Raw genomic sequence first — 18,227 nt, 5'->3', positions numbered from 1 at the left:
ACACACACACACACACACACACACACACACACACACACACACACACACACACACACACACACACACACACACACACACCTGTAGGCTAGCCAGTTACACCATAATCCCCATCCCATTCTTCCCTCCTAAACCATGTTGGAAACAGCGGCAGAGAGAATGGATTTGGACGCTCCATTGTGCTCCAGTCCATCGCCATTATTACGCCGTCATTTGGATCATTAGGCCGGATGAAGAACCTGTTCCACCTCCCCGAGGCTTCGCCAGATGTCACTCATTTGCGGACTAAGTGTTCCAAAAATATCTCTGCTCTGTCGCGCGCACACATCAGGTGCTTTCTTAGAAACAGAAATATTCTGCAAATACGTTTGAATTGAAGCTTTTTGCTGGTAATAATAATAATAATAATAATTGTCTCGCAACATAGTTGCTTGACACCCAATAATAATAATAATAATAATATATGCAAGATTGTGTTTCTGTATTTTATATTTGGATAAGTGGATGACCCTTGTTACACCTGAGTAGGGGAAAAGTCTCTGGGGCCCCCTTTCTGGGAGAAAGTGTGCATGACACGCAACAGTCCCACCTTTTTGTACTGTGCATGTACTGATAAGCAATATTGAACTTCGTGAGGTGAGTGTGGGCGTGTATGTGTGTGGATTTATGAGTGTGTGTATGTGTGTGTGCGTGTGTTTGAATGAGTGTGTGTTTGTGTTGGATGAGTGTGCATTAGAATGAGTGTGTGCGAGTGCGTGTGTGTGTTTGAATGTGTTTCAATGCGTGTGTTTCAATGTGTGTGCGTGCGTGAGCCTGTGTGTGTGCGCGCGCGTGTGTGTGTGTGTGTGTGTGTGTGTGTGTGTGTGTGTGTGTGTGTGTGTGTGTGTGTGTGTGTGTGTGTGTGTGTGTGTGTGTGTGTGTGTGTGTGTGTGTGTGTGTGTGTGTGTGTGTGTGTTTGAATGAATGAGTGTTTGAATGAGTGAGCGTTTGAATGAGTGTGTGTTTGTATGCGTGTGCTTGTGCGTGTGCTTCGGTGTGTGTGTGTGTCTGCAGTGTGCGTCAATAGTCCATAGTTCAAGTAGTTTAAATGGTACACATCGTCCTTCAGTCCTCTGAGACCTCTTTCACGCCGTGGACCACGCCCCTCTTCCTCTTGACATTACGTTACGCTACAACATTCTTCCCCCGGTGCTCTCGGGAGAAAACCCTCAAATAAAGCATCCGAACAAGAAGGTGAGACGGCGAGAGACGCCGTGTCTCCGGAGGGTCGGCGTGACATTAAGGTGGTCCACGCTGCTGCCACTTTACCAGGCCACCTTTCAAATCAAATGTCAGGCCGCACATTATCCCGCATGCACGCTTCCCTCCACGCGCCACCACCCGCGGTTTTGTTTGGTCCTCCGTGCTGGACAAGGCACGTACCAGTCACCACTCTGTCTGTTCCCTCCCAGGACCCCACCCCTCGCTGCTCCGGTCGCTCGCTCGCTTTAATCTCACCGTCTCCCACAGGAATTTTGAAAGTCATTGCTTTCAGCACAGCAGGCTTTTTGTCACCTTTCCCCTTGTTTGCTCCCTCTCTCTCTCTCCCTCCCTCGCTCTCTCTCCCTCTCTTCATTTCCATCTCTGTTTTCTTTCTCACTGTGACATCCACACACCAACAAGCAGAAGCAAATATATTTTGCCAAAGGGTTTTTAAAAGCATCTGGCCAATTTCGCGCTTCAGTGAAAGTCGAGCATTGACCGGCTCGAGCAGCCTTAAAGCTGCAGCTGTGATGGCCTGTAGATATTGAATTAGCAGACATTCAAGAGCTTATTAGCCTAGCCTAGTTTACCTCCTGCAAAGAAAGAATTACCCATTTTGAAACACACACACACAAATACAAACACAGATGTAAAGAGAGACCACAAACATATACACACACACACCTGAACAAACAAATACACAGACATACGGTGTAATGGTGATTTTCTCAAGCAATAAGACAATGTAAGCTCTCATTATCTATAGAGACCATTTCAAAGTTGCACGGCGCTTATCGGCCTTGGGGGGCTACTGAGTCAGCCTGGCTTATTCACAGCTATACCACGAGCTCCATCCTTGGATGGCAGAGGGGAGTAGTGGCATCCCTATCTGCAACCGTGCCCTCAAGGACCTTTCCCTGCTTTAACACCGGAGTGGCCTCTCTGCGCAGAGACAACTTTTCTTTGATACAATTTATACCCTTTTCTTAAATAAACAAAGTTCATTCTGACTAACATTGCCAAAACCGAATTTCCACCACAATGCACTGGCAGACAGGCAGACAGACAGGCAGAAAGACAAACAGACAGACAGAGTCAGTCAGTCAGATAGATAGACACAGACCCCCTACATTGATAAACACGCTGTCCTCATTATGGAACAAATCCACCTCTGTAGTGTCCTCTTATCCCTTTATCCACTTGAATCACAATAAGCCCTGTTGACAACCATGCTCCGCAGTCTCTTTCCCTCTTTCCCTTGCTTTTGTCAACGGACAGAGACGTGCCGACTGCCTGCATCAGTGGAGGGCAGTGAAAGGCCGGGCACTGAATCACGGCTACCTGGGAGGGCTGCGGGCTCGCTGTGCCAGCTGAATGAGACACACCGTTGAGTGGCTCTGCCGATTGCTTGCTTGCCAGCTGTCAATGGTTTGTGGAACAAAAGTGCCGCGAGTTTGTCCTTTGAGTTATACATTTATAATAAGCAAAAATGCATGCTGTGTAATGTGGCCTCTGTGTTTTTCCGCAGCATTATGGCATTGGTTTTCCAGCACGTTCCCGGTGAAATTGATTAATGTCCTGATTTGAATTGGAATAAATGGGCCAGTGGAACTGTCTGAGTTGAGCATCATGCTGAATAATGGAGGAGCCTCCAGCACCAAGCTTATACGCCTTGCAATCTTCTGGTTTAGGACACATGGAACATGGTGAATGCGGACATTATCCTGGATCTTCTTCTCCTCCATTCACTGTAATGGTTTGGAGAGGGCTGAGCTACAACCGTACAAAAGTGCATGTTCTGCCAAAAAAGGATGGATTTCTGTACCGTTATGTTTTACTGGGACAATGGTCCTGTTCTCAATGTGCTGCTGGACTGCTGACTCACAGAGGGGTTTCCTCCTGACTATTTTAGTTTATCACTTGTTGTTACTGTCCCCAGGGGAGTAGGGACCTGCTTTGGGTTTTTTCTTGGCTTCTCTTTGTTGCTGGCAAAACATACACCACTGTTGAGCACTCCCATGTTTAGGCGCATGTGTGCAAACCCAGCCACACACACGCACACACACGCACAGATACGCACGCACGCTTCCCCCTATCCAGCCATGCGGCACACGCCCTTCTTCCTCCTCCACAAATGCTCTTTCCTTTTTAGTTTTCTTCCTTCCTTCCCTGCATGCAATTTCCTACTTTCCCCTGTACAGGAAACACTCCTCTAGTTCTATCCGACCTCCGGTCCTCCCAGCGGACGGTTCCTCCCAGGCCCGGCCCCCTAGAGGGGGGCCGGGCCACTTTACCAAGCCCGATCCCTCCAGCGTTCTCTCTTTCAGGGGGGATTTGGACTCCATCATCCCGTTCAAATAGCAAACCCCCCCCTGTCCCTCCCCTCAGCTATCTAACCTTACTGCTACTGCAGCTGAATCTACCGCATGTTAGCCTCACGCACGTGAGACTGCCACAGGTGAGTCTACTGCTGGTTGGACTGCCACAGGTGAGTCTACTGCTGGTTGGACTGCCACAGGTGAGTCTACTGCTGGTGAGCCTGCTGGAATTGAGTCTACTGCAGTGGTTGAACTGCCGCAGGTGAGCCTACTGCAGGAGAGCAACCTAAGGAGACTCACTGTGCATTTAGATACTAGAAAACCCTGAATTCTTCAAAAATCGGTATTGAATGAAAAACGTACTGTTCTCCATTCAATATCTGTTCATCCAAAATGATTGGGGGATTAAGACTGGATTATTTCCAGGATGTCTGTAATGCTTTTGGCGTTTAAACAATAGTATTCATATCAAACCCAAGAGAAAAGTCAATCTTTCCACACTGCAGGCATTTAAGCATCAGTCTGGAGTACTGCAATATCCAGACACAATCAAAACCCTCCATCATGCTGCACTAGTCCCTTTTATTAACCAGGAACACTCACAACGCCTCATGACTCTCTAGTTCATCTTCCTGGTTCTGTGCTAAAGGCTGGCACATCGTCTCATAAAGGGTGTTATGGATACAGTTTCAATACTGTTTATATGCCAGTGTCTCATAAATTCTTGCATGGACGTCGGTACAGACTTCTGTGGGACTGTGTGTGTGTGTGTGTGTGTGTGTGTGTGTGTGTGTGTGTGTGTGTGTGTGTGTGTGTGTGTGTGTGTGTGTGTGTGTGTGTGTGTGTGTGTGTGTGTGTGTGTGTGTGTGTGTGTGTGTGTGTGTGTGTGATCTAATAGAAAATGACTCAGGGCTACCCCAGTAGGTGCAACACTGCATTCATCACAAGACCCATAGAGCTTACTCTTAGCTACTTTCATGGACGGCAGTCCAGTCATGGGAAACTCCCTCATAATCAGAACTGCAGTGTCAGAAATTATCATTAAAAGGCAACTTCCCCCCCCCCCCCCCGAATAGTTTTTTAACAATAATTTAATGAAGCCTATAAAGAAGTTCTCACCCACAAGCACCATCCTGGCCTTTGTCTCTATCAATAGCTTGCAACCAAAGAAGTCAAACATGTACAACACATCACGTGATCTGAGGGTTTTTGAGCAGTTTGACTCTGTTGGTCATTCTAAAATATAGTCAAGCCCCCTGCTCATTAAGTGCACTCACCAAATAAGTAGTCTATTACTCTGTACAACCAAAAGGTGTTTTGTTCATCAGATTGACAAAACTTGTACTTTACTACCTGCTTGATATGATGCCAAACTTCTATTAAATGTACATAACAAAGACAATAAGAGATCACTAGGCTTACACCTTAATGTGATGAGTTGAGGACATCAACTCATGTATGTGCACATACATTGTTGTGAGAGATTTTCCATACTATACTTTCCTATGGTTGATTCGCATTAACTATGTTCTATTTGGTTCAGCAAATTTTGTAGAAGAACAATGGTGGTCCCTGACGTACAACGTTACCAAAAAAAGATATCCAACAAAACAAATCTTAAAAATCAAATAAAGAATATCAACAGAATCTGAACATTTAGAGTATCACAATACCCTAGTCTTCACAAATTGCAATATGGCGTTGTGAGCCCCCGGCCCACTCCCGTCCCTACCGACTGATAAACAGTACTTCAACAGAGATCAACCCCCCCCAGCCCCACTCCCTCACCTGCACGATCTCCAGCATCTCCGCCTTGCTGATGTACCCGTTCCCGTCCAGGTCGTACATGCTGAACGCCCACTTGAGCTTCTGCTCCAGCTTGCCGCGCGACGTCACGCTCAGCGCTATGATGAACTCCCGGAAGTCTATCGTGCCGTCGCCGTTGGCATCGAAGGTGCGGAACACGTGCTCGGCGAACTTGGAGGCGTCGCCGTACGGGAAGAAGTTGCCGTAGATCTTCTTGAACTCCTCCATGGACAGATTGCCGCTGGGGCAGTCCCGCAGGAAGCCCTTGTACCACTCCTGGATCTCGTGCTCGGTGAAGTCCGTGCTCTCCAGCAGGTCCTGCATCACCTCGGGCCGGAGCTTGCTGTTCTGCTTCCCCATGACGGTCGCTCGGCTGGCAGCTGGAGGGGGAAGGAGGAGGTGAGGATTAGTTGTGTTAGCAGGAGACGGAAAGAAATTCATCGCTAAGGGGTTAGTTGCACTTTTCGACTGCAGGTGTTTGTTCCATTAAATCAATAAAGGAACTGGAAAGTTCCTCAAGGATTAAAAGGTGCCCATCCAGGGAATGTTCCTCTATTAATTGTTTTATGGAGGGAAAATGTTACCATAACTGTAGCTACAACTGAAGCCCCTAGAGGCTGCCAATGAGAATACGTTCATGCTGCCGGTTTAGATACTTTATCCATTTTCATTTACATTTAGGGCATTTAGCAGACGCTTTTATCCAAAGCGACTTACAATAAGTACATTTGTCATAAGAAGTGCATCAATATATCGCTGTCGGTACAGTAAGGATGTTCATAGAACCAAGTGCAAGTACAACAATCGCTAGGCTAACCAATTCCCTGTGATTACAGCAATGGTAGCAACTACTGCAGTTGCTACACAGTTAAGTACTATAATACAATACAACGCAATACAATACAATGTACAATGGTGGCCAGAAGGGGGAGGGTGGCTATGCAGAGTCGAGGTGGACTCTGAACATCCTTCAAAATTCAAAATGATTATCAGTCATTATACACCCATACTTGTCACAAGTATACTCCAACCGAACAGCCTATATTTAACATCTTTAAAAGTCTTCGTAACGTCAACAGATGTTCCATTGTATGGATAAAGGATGCACACAACTTTCCTTCTCAAACGTTTCCTCAACAAATTTACGAGCCTCAATTAAAAACCTGTCTGATTTCCATGTTCCATGGGAGTGGCAGATGCAGTGCACTTCACACCATATGGCACCCATGGATTTAAGTGGTCTATGAAAACACTTCCGTACACTCTCACAAGTTTTAGATGAATTGCTTGCTGTCAGGCTGGGAAAAGTGTGGTATTCCTTTTTATATTCATGAACAAACCCTCAGAAAATGTTAAATCTTTGAACCACTTTTTAGACAATCATCGTAACAATGAATGTGGTGGTGCAGTGTATAAACTTGAAGAAGGTGGGTGAATCTCTCATGTGTGAAAAACGGATGAATATTTCAGGTTAAATAGCAACACTGACTGCGTTAGACGCATAGAGTACCTACGTAAATGTATATTCTATGACAGTATAACCGTTCAGATCCCATAAAACCCCCAACAAAACAAGAAGTCTGGCTTCACCAGCCTATTAGCCAGCTGTCAAGATAAGCCTCTCTTTTAGGGGCGGTCAGAGGTGTTTCTGGGCACTGTTATCAGCTGTATCAAAGACATGGTTTGATGAAGACATGGTTTAATGACCCGGGTTGCAAAACAGTTCAGAAAACTGTCTTCATGTCCTGCAATAACACATTGCTGTTTGTAAGTTGCTATGGGATGGTTAATACACACACGTGGAACAGTTGACACTTGTGAAAGGGCAGACTGGTTGTTTCGGGCATTTCAATGTGACAACTAATTAGCTCTGGGAATTTTGGGGGATTCTTGGGCACCATTGCTAACCAGCTTCTTAAGGCCGTGTATGTGCAAATTACCTGTAAGAAAGAAAGAGAAAGCGAGAGCGTGAGAGAGAGCACCTTTGCTCTCGGTAGCATAATCCCATTACTCTTTCTCGTAGAACAGCTTATCTTGCCATTGTGTGCAAAACATGTATGCTCTCTCTGTACATCACTGCTCTATACAGTATGGCTCAAATAACAAGTATAGTAGAATAGAATATGAATCGTTGAAATCATTGTATCAGTATTAAGCATTCCTTCTTCTTCAAGGTGATTTAGAGGAAAAAAATAAATGCATGTATTATGCTGCATGAGTTCTGCTGGCTCTGTGTATCCTTTCAGATGTATATTCTAGTGTTCTCTATACACTGGAGCCTCTTCCCTATGCATCGCCTTCAGCTTTGAGTCTCAAAATCCCTTCTCCAAAGCCCTTTTTCGACTCTCTTTTTACAACTCCTGAATCTTACACACTGCAGCTTTAACATAGAAAAAAAACAGGAAACATAACGGCAGGTAAAAAAAAAAAAGAGAAGAAAGAAAGACCAGATAGGATCAGGTCCTCTCGTTCTCTAGATGCCATCAAGGCAGCCACTGGAAAGAGAGACGACAGACACCCTGCGGTGATCAGAGGACCCGCTACAGCTTATCAATGGGGTTGCATCTGAAATCAGTACAGACACAAAACCTGAGAGACACAAAACACATAGCAGGCAGCTGAGCTTAATGCCACATGACCGGTCCATTTTTAGCCCTGGTAAACAATGGTAACAGAGGAAGCCCTGAGTGCAACCACGTGGAGGATCAGCGTCACTGCGAGGAGGGGAGGGTACTGTCTGTATACACTCACAGGACGAATGGGAGGAATCCTTCTTATTTTGTTTATTTGGATCAAATTATAGGCCGCTATCTCCTATCCAAGAACGATGAACGGCCTTGTCTTTATCTGCGTAAACTAAACATAAAAGCCACATTGCTGCCAATTGTCTGTGGAAACATTCTGAGGAGATATGACGATATCAAATATTAACTACGGGGCCCGAAATGAGATGAGAGGACAGATTCTAGATTTGGGACGGTTTGGATTCTTTGAAAAGCTGCCGAGAACATGAGACGTGAAAGCTTTTAATCTGCGGGCAACCTTCATTCCAGGGCCAATAAAGTGAGGATGAGAAGACGAAGAAATGGGTTCATTAAGTTGAGCTGTGTAGGCACAGCTTGCTCAACCGTCGGCAGAGGAATGGTTGACACATAATAACGGAGCCCCTAAGGCACTTCAGTTCTTGAGAAGAGGCAATAAGGTAAAAGTATTGGTTCTCAAATATCCCCACGCAACAAGCCTCTACTTTTCCAACAGTTTCACGATCTTCAATAACGAACATGAGATACGGGAAACAAAATCCTAAAAATAAATAAATCTATCAATATATATATACACACACATACACACGCATATCTTAATATATGGCTATTTTTTTTTTCAATCCTGAACATGAAATCATGACCGAAAGTAAATCACAGAACTGGTCTGGCCTATTTGGAAGTGTCATGGTCGATTCATAAATCTGTTAACCAATGAGACCCGCTGCACAACGTTGTTCAGACTGGACCACTGTCCTGTCGATGCTGAAGCTGTCCAATCCCAGTGACCGATTTGTATTTCCATGAGTCCTTTCAACACCAGCCAAGCATTTTAAACCTTTAACATGTAGCTGTCCTCTGCACAGAATACACCCACACAAACACCTACCTTATCTCAGCAATAGAAATTACAATAGAAAATGAGCTTTAAGTCAGTTATTTGTAACATACCTGTACACACACACACACACACACACACACACACACACACACACACACACACACACACACACACACACACACACACACACACACACACACACACACACACACACACACACACACACACAGTCTCGGCGCCAAGGCTTAACACTTCCTCTTGCTTCTTGTATTTATTTCAAGATACCGGCTTCCTTCTGCATCATAATTTGCCAAATCAACAAACCAAGGCCAACCTAAATTATACCCTGTATGCTTTTTTTTTTTCTACATTTTCCTTCAACCTTCCCTCCCCATTCCTCCTGCAGCACCCACTGACAACCAATTCAGTCTCAAGTCAGGACATTGAAACGAGAGTTACCATGGAAACCGCCTGCAAAGACTCTCTGGTCCATTGATGAGCTTGTCTGTTTGCGAGCACTCACAAACGCGTGTGAATGCACTCTTCAGAGAACATTGTACATTGAACACATGTATACCTGTGAATGAACAGCCCACTGTCTCGTTTTCTTGTGATTTTTTTTATATATATATATATATATATATATATATAAATAAATATAAACCCTATACATATACACTGCATACCTATCATTGTGATCATTCATTATAATGAAGTAAATAATCCTCCCGTATTTCTACTGGAAGAAATAGCATCAAGAGCTCCAACAACTGTGAACACCTGTGATGCCCACAGAGACACGGCGGTGGTTGCGGATTGGAAAGAAGAATCAAAATGTTACACACATTTTCTGGGGAAGGATCCCCACCCCAGACGGGTTGCCTCCCCTCCTCTAGCCTCTAGTGTATTTCTCTATGGGCAAGGCAGGATCTGTCCAATATTCCTTTCTTTGTGATGAAGAAACATCACAGCCAGCACAGCTAACCCAGCAAGGGTTCAAAACCCCTCTGTGGTGACTACAGTTGTGCTGTACCAGAGAATGGTTCCCTGTTTCCAAGCCCCAGGCATTGATGGGTAGCAGGGATCTTAGTAAAAAATGTGACCACCATTTTGACTGACACCGTTCAAAGTAATTCTTATCAGCGTCAGAACACAAAACCAAATAATTTTTGACTGATATGTTTAATCATTATTCAAACCAACACGACAGACTCTCTCCCATGCTGACAGCCATCTCTGTAGCTGCCTGTGTCACAATATTATGGCACGTGCCAATGACAAGCCATCATTGGCACAGGCTTTGTTCCAATGGATGAACACTGGAGGTCTTTGATTTTATCATGCACATTTTTTTCGTTTTTAAATATATATAAAATGTCTAAGCGCCAGCCCGATCGGGACAGTGAATTTAAGGTTGTGCTGTCTCAGCGTGACTTCTTACTGGCCCCTGACCAACCGGGCTCCCCTTGGTGATGAACCATGAGCAGTAACCCGGCTTAGAGGGCAACACACCAGTGCTTGGGCCGGCCCTCTGTCATTAGCACAGTGCTGAACACTCCTGCAGGGCTGTGGGCTGCTCCAGATGTGGGACAAGATCCTTCCTCCTCACTGACATGAGACTGAGGAGGACAGCCTTGGCTCTCCAATGAATGCTAAAAATAGCCTAGCGTTTGTCATTGTGTGGCGCATTGCTTCTCGACGTTGCAATACAAGAAATTGAAGCAAAAATGTTTAAGTGGATTGGAACAGGGGCCATGGTGGAAGTTGCACAGGGCACAAATAACACCAGTTTTAAGTGTGTGAGGGTAACCTAAGGGTTTGTGCTGTGTTCTTCTCCTCTCTGTGCGTGAGGAATCCGTCCTCCTATTAGTATTCTTTGTGTGGCGCAGCTTGGCTGGTGTCTATTGTCTCTAGAACAATGGAGCCCAGGGACAACAAAAGAGGAGCAAAAACGGAGTAGTGGACCGAGGAAGGAGTTTGTGCATGAGAGCAACAATAAAGAAAGAAAGCCCTGACATAATAGAAAAGAGGTGAGATGTTATGAATGCACAACGACCGTGCTGATTCTCCCTGGTCCGAGCTTCTAAACGGATCCACATGCGGCACCACATTGACAGCCTGCAGACCACAGGCCGCCCGACCGGACACTGCTCCAGTGCACCTCCGTCATTCATCTCCCAGACCCTTTTTTACATCAACCTTTTAAGCCGTTCCCAATAGACTAACAAGATGAAGTAAAATACGCAGAGTAGCACGTTTCCATAGAAACGTCCACTAGAGGGTGTTTTGTAGTTATTTATTATGTTATTGTCTGCTTCTTGCGACAGACGAGCCTCTGCCATGGCCGTGGTAGCAGTATAAATCTATCTTACATATTAAGCGCATGCAGGGTTTTTTATAACCGCCCTGCGTATCGCTTCGTTAGGTTACCATGGAAACAGAGCCGATAGGATGAGGGCCGTAGCCGTGCATGACGATCCTTTGAGACCAACAAACCATCAAAATCCCCCGCAAGAAAAAGGCTACGAGTTGTCAGACCAAGCCACCAAAGGTTTGGCTCTCCCCGACCAAAGTTTTGCGTTATCGGTGCAGCAGTTGTATAATCCAACCTAACTGTTAATCATCCCATGCATGAGGCTCAGGGAGCAGAGAAGGGCCATTAATCCCCTTGAAGTAGTAATTTCCGATAAACGCTCTGTATGTTATTTTTTCCATTCAACCGATGCAAATGCGACAGCTATTTTGGTGGATGTATGTGAGAACCAGGCCCTGGGTGCATTCCTGTGTGGAGTCTCTGCTCTTCTTCCCTTCTCTCTCTCTCTGTCCAACAGGATGTGACCCCGGGTTTGTACTCCTGGGTCGTGACAAATTTGTTTGGCTCCCCGTCTGTCTTGCTCCTGGGTGGGTGGAGCCTCTGCCGGCCTGGAACCGGATCATTGGACCACGCTAATTGGACGGACGGCTAACCACCCACCACACACACACACACACACACACACACACACACACACACACACACACACACACACACACACACACACACACACACACACACACACACACACACACACACACACACACACACACTACCCGGGGCCAGGCAGTGTAAAATAGAACTGCACAGGAGGAAGGAGACATATATCTGGGTCTGTTGTTGTAGCCGTTGCTTGTTGAAGTTATCAGCATCAGCATGATCACTTTACAACTCTTTTGCCAAACTGACGTGCCGACCTGGCTCCAAATGAAGGAAATCGAGTGTTCCGTAAACTCGGGTTACTAGGAAGATGACATCATTACGTCTAATACCTAGACCAGAGCTTCCTGTGGGCTGAACACATTTTTGCAGAGAGCACCGATGGTAGCTTACAGAGAATTCAATATAGCAACATAGGATAACAGTCAGGAAGCCAGTAATAATAGTGTGAGAAAGAGATAAAGTGGAATACTGAATAAAAAGAAGTTTCAGGGCAGACTCCAGAGAGTTTCAAAGACGTTAGTAGAGCCCCAGGGGATGTGCACAAACCAACTCTGCATCCTGTGGCCAGAGAGACATTTAGAAACAGGAAATGGCATACTGGAACAAACAACAAAAAGGAACAAGTTGTCACCTCTCATTCTGCTGATCACCCTCGACAAGCAACCTGGTTCTATGATGAAACTTGTGATGGGAAATAATGTGTGTTTTTTTTGCCCTCATAGACAGAAATGCTTAGATGCACAGTGGGTTGAGAGGGGGAATGACATGAAGCAAATGACCACAGGATGGAATCGAGGGTTTTGAAACGTGGGGACTTACATGGTGAACCACCAAGCTGCCCTCCAGTGCTCAACATGAAACTATCCCATGTGCAGGTGGAGAGTGACAAACAAAATCATCATCGACCACAGTAGGATTTTCTAGATTGTTCCGATTAGATGTGCTGCATGGAGACCCTGGTCTTGTCTTCAATATCCCAGAAATGTTGCCGACGTAGCAAGAATATATTAGTTACACACACACACACACAAACACATACACACACACACACATTACACACGCACACACACACTTTGGATGCGTTTGGATGTTTCTCTGTAGGAGAGCGATGACACCTCATTAGTGTGTAGAAGTCTCACTTAACTGGCTGATTACAGCCTCTGTAACCGTGCATACTCCTCACACTTCCATCCCTCTCACATCCTCCCCCTCTCTCACCTCCATCTGCCAGCCATTCATCTTTCCTCTCCTTCAGTAGCTTTATTGCTGTTTTCCTACAGTTTCTCCCCCACCCCCCGCACTCTCAATTCAAGTGATCCCAGCGTCTCTCCCACGTCAGAACCGTCTCTTGGCCCCCTGGGCGTTGCGACAGCACATCCCTAGCCGGGGTGAATATGAGAGACGAGGTGATGATCCGCTCCCCCCTCCGCGACTCCGAACCCACCCCAGAGAGATATTACCGTAATTACGCAAGTACAGACCATAGGCTTTATACACATTTATCAGACAAAGTATGGTCTTTATACGAGTGTGGACAAAAGTGACAATTCGCGACCAAAATCGCAAATTCTAACACAAACAACATTGCCGTGATCCCCCACTGTTACAAACAGGTTATCTACTGATAACGACTGATTATTTTCATTTCTGGTGATCACGACATCCAGAATATTGCTTTTATTCGTATGCTCTTGAACTAAGCTAGTGCTGCGGTGCAATTTAATTTAAGCTCAACGTTTTATGATCAAAGCATTCTGTCTTCATGAGAACTTGGGTCGTGTTTCCAGATAGAGTGCTCACGGCTGCACTCTACATTCAGGTTTGTTTTCTTCAAACCATAGTTGTTAGCAAGCGAGGCTCATGTACGATGCGTTCTGTATTCACGTGATGATGGTAACATTACAGAGAGAGAGTGTGAGTGAGAGAGGAAACACTATATAACTTTCATCATCCTTCACACTCTTCACATTCAGTCCCTTCAGTTTGTTTTTCTTAGAAAAGAATATATGTTTTTTTGGCATGCATGGATGCTGCTTCTCCGCAATGTTTTATGAAACTGTGATTTATGAGGGTGTCAAAAGGTGAACCATGCAAACAGAAATCAGCTGACCAAGTTTAACCTTAGTTGCATCACATTTGGAACACATGGCAACACAAGCGAAACTGACATGGCATTGGTCTGGCGAACGTATCGTCTACCAACTGCCAAGCGGGGTTAAGAAATCCTGATTCCAACAGTTAAAAAGTTGTGGATGTGTGCGCTCCGGTGGCTCCCCGGGTAGATCGCGTTCCATATAGGCTCAGTCTTGAGCGCAGCGACCCGGGTTCGAGTGCTGCCCGTGGTCATTTGCTGCATGTCCTCCCCTCTATCTCCCATCCCTTCCTCTCTATCTCACTCTATAATAAAGCATAAATATGCAGAAATAAATCGTAATTAAAAAAAAGTTGTGGAAGAGGCGCGTCTGGGGGAGGAAACGGGAGGGTGGCAGTATTGAAGCATACGCTCGTAGGAGTATTACACTTACATCTCATATGCTGCCTGGTACGAGCATGTACACGCTTTTATTTTTGTTTGTGTAAAGCATGCCTACATTATTCTCCATCCGCCTGCATCATTGCAAACCCAGCCAGCAGAGCTATTTAAAGCCCACATCACGGGCGGCGCTATGTATGGATCCCCAGCGCACAGCAAGTACAGTACCACAAGAGAGCACAACAACGGCAAAACGTGGAGGTATGAGACACAGCACTTGTTCTCCCGCAGATACCCTCTTCATTAACGACAGCTCTCAGGACAGCTTCAGAGGACCGGTTCAAAGCTGAACCCACACTATAAGAGACGCTCTGGTCGCAGCAAGCGTGGTGATAGCTGCCATGTGTTTTTTCTTGTGAGAAACATGAAAAGAAAGATATTTATGCTTGAATAAGGGAAACTGCAGGAAGGCAGGAATTTATACATAGTTTTGAGGTTTGAATGAATACTGATGAAAACGTAACAAGTAAGATTTCCTTATGGAAATACACAAAGATAAACGAGATCAGTGTTCCCTAAATGGAGAGCAACATAGCTTTGAAAGATGCAACCGAACAAAAAAACATGCATTCACCGATATACACACACATTAGTAACAAGATATTCATTTGCCACTGAATAAAAAAGTGATGAAGAGAATGATGGAAAAAAAGTGCTAAAATATATATGCTACTACAAATAGTTAACCGCCCCTTACAATCTGAAGATTAAAATCCGAATAGGAAATCCCTCTGGGCCCATATGAGCAGGTTATTAAGGAGTGTTAAGTGATGAAGTTAGCATACCTGCAGAGCTGGTGTATTCCTCAAACACACTGCTACAGGTATATTCAATACGGTATTCAGACTATAACTGCTGAAATCAATGTTTGGATTTGATGCTTTTTATCCTTTTTTATCACCACATCTGTATGTATCCCAAAAACATAAAAAATACATGTGAATTCATGGGAATTAGTAACAGAGCATTATTCCTACTGGCAAGAAAGGCAACTCACATTAGCCATCCACGTTTCTGTTATATATTGCTCATGATAATAACTTTGTTTGTCATTTTCATGGGATGCACCAATAAACAATTTTTCTTTGTCCGATATTATATTTCATTTTGAACATTCTGTGGGTTCATAGTCCAGGGCACATAAAAGCTCCATGACATCACTGCGAAAGTGCATTCCTCTGTGTAGGCTAAAAATAAAACATCTGTTTCCCACTGCTTCCCAAACCAATGCATGGGAGCTGCTCCTCACAACGCTGCCCAATGCGTGTGTGTGTGTGTGTGTGTGTGTGTGTGTGTGTGTGTGTGTGTGTGTGTGTGTGTGTGTGTGTGTGTGTGTGTGTGTGTGTGTGTGTGTGTGTGTGTGTGTGTGTGTGTCCTACTATTTATGAAACCCTATAGTCACAATAGAGGCAATCCTTTAAGAGTCCGGTTCACCCCGGTGGGGTTGTGGCTCAGTTGGGGGACCTTTGACCCTCACATAGAAATGGCCAATGGGGGGATGACAATGAGTCTGGCCGACCAGCTGTCCACTCAAACTGCCAGTGACAGGCCCTGCCAAAGACAGGCCCTGCGAATCGCTCCCTAGCTGGGCTTCTCCCCCCAGACCGAGGCACCGCCCCACTCTTCTGGCCTGGACCTCGTCTATGCATCCCGACAAACTTCTCTCCTGCCTCTCAATTTATTCCGGCACACAGGAAATAAAGGTTTAAGTAAAATATAGTTTGAAGAACCAGCGCAAGTCCCATCTATCCATCTGCATAAACCGCACGCCACCAGGCAGGGAACACTCCTGGTCCAGGGTCACGTGAAGGCGTGTTAACTCTGATTTAAACAGGGTAAAAGGGCAGCCGTACAATGTGTTCAATGTCCAGTCAAGAATTATGTCTGACGTATTTCTTCTGAAACAGGGCTAATGTCTTTGTGCGCCATGCGGGGCTCCGCTCTGCTTCACATCAGCGAGAGCCACGTGGGGCCCGACCTCTCAGACACTGCTGCTGCTGCTGCTGAGCGCTGTTTATAACCTCAGAAATCATTCAGTCATTCAACCGTTTCCCCCACAATCAAGACAGGCTCTCATGTTGAATGAATGCAAAATTCCCGATACTAACGCAGCAACTAAGACGTTGTTATGACTACCCAAAAAAGGAAATCCCATTGTGGTTCTCAAAAACAGCAATCACAACCCCCTGTCGTGACCGTCCCGAACCCGAGCGAGCGAAGCCTTCTGAACCCCGGTGCAGACCGGTCGGGTGCTTCACTTCAACTCCAGGTAACGGTCATCTGGTGGATAGCTGTTTGTGTAATGATAGATCCTGGTCCTGGTCCCTCCGAGCCTTCCACTCCTCACACTCTACCTCACAACTCGAGGTCCATAGAGTCACACTGTTAATCACCTCCTGAAGCACGACTTAAACATTTGTTTAAAGAGCCCTTAGCCTTCAACGACGGATATATGTTCTAGAGACTAGAGCCCCTCAGCTTACACATCTTCCAACTTAAAACCAACCCAAATGTGTCTGCAGTGGGCCGCTATGTGTGCAGAGCCGGTGCAGAAATTATGTATGTTGAATTAATAGGTTTGTATAAAATACAGAGTAGAATCCTTTACATCGGACTTCCGGTTATGGCAGCCATGTAGGAAGACGCGTTTCACAGTGCTCTGCTTTTGCTACTATAATTTCTACTGAAAACTCTCTCATTGCAACAACATTTTATCGAACAGTGTTGGAGTGTATGCTGCGATGCCGAGGGGTGACAAAAACATGGGCCAAGTGTCTCCTACGCAGCCAAAGTTAACGGACTACCGTGTTCGTAGCGAAGCAAAGCAAGCTAACAAAGACAACATGGCGGCGGAGGAGGCCAGCGGAGAAGGTGAACTTACCTGAAAATATGATGAAGGAGATAAGTGACTGTACCGAACGGGTGTTGCAAGTGCTGAGGATGACGTTGTTGACTTGCAAGCTAAAGTGCACACGCTCGAGTCACAAAATAAAACACTGGAGGACAAGATCTTGGATTTTTTCAAAAATTTAACAAATATTTGTTGATTCATATGGAACAATAGAAGGGCAAGACTTTGTTTGTCGTTGTTATATTTACCATTTGATCGAGGAGGATTAAAATGACTATGGTACTACTGGGCTGTGCAGCTGAGGTCTATTATGCTCTATTTTTCAACAAACTATACCCCTCATTGGAGCGAAATTGGAATCCGAAGGTCTAAAAGTACCTGTTCCCTTATACATACACTCAGACACAGAAAAAAACGACAGAACAAACAAAAAAATCCAATTGTAAAACATATGATATGGTATGATGTAAACAAATATTTAAAAGAACCAAAATCATTATCATTATATAATCCAATATGGGGTTACCAGTTCTTTATACGAGGTAGATCGGATGCAACATTTCAATTATGGAACTCTAAGGGACTCAAAACGATAAAAGATCTTTATTTGACAGAGTCGGGTGTCATGATGTCTTTTGATGAGTTGAGGTCTAAATTTAATCTTGATAGAAAACACTTTCTCAAGTACCAACAACTAAGAAGCTTTGTTAAAGTAAATCAAGACAATGCACTTACTAGACCCCTACACGCAGATTTGGCAAAAATTAAGACAAAAGAGTTTGAAAAAGGGTATTATATCAGAGTATCACAAATTGATGATATCTTACTCACCTGAAAGTTCAAAGTATAAGTTGAATGCCTGGGGGGGGATTTTTGCATCTTTCTGATCAAGATCGGATT

At 45.0% G+C, this 18,227-nt stretch overlaps 1 protein-coding gene across 5 annotated transcripts in view; it reads right to left on the bottom strand.

Annotated features, from left to right (window-relative positions):
- Positions 1 to 18,227, bottom strand: part of LOC132468235 (neurocalcin-delta A) — a 50,743-nt gene that overhangs the window by 5,510 nt on the left and 27,006 nt on the right. For all 5 annotated transcript variants that reach the window (XM_060065958.1, XM_060065961.1, XM_060065960.1 and 2 more), the window contains one exon: positions 5,346 to 5,743. In XM_060065958.1, the coding sequence (XP_059921941.1) occupies positions 5,346 to 5,723 (378 nt within the window). In that variant the 5' untranslated portion in view covers positions 5,724 to 5,743. The remainder of the gene's footprint in view (positions 1 to 5,345; positions 5,744 to 18,227) is intronic.

This window comes from Gadus macrocephalus, chromosome 11, assembly GCF_031168955.1.
Source record: "Gadus macrocephalus chromosome 11, ASM3116895v1".
In the NCBI taxonomy this organism is placed as follows: domain Eukaryota; kingdom Metazoa; phylum Chordata; class Actinopteri; order Gadiformes; family Gadidae; genus Gadus; species Gadus macrocephalus.
The sequence above is the reverse complement of the archived record's forward strand: the minus strand, read 5'-3'. Positions and strand labels throughout refer to the sequence as shown.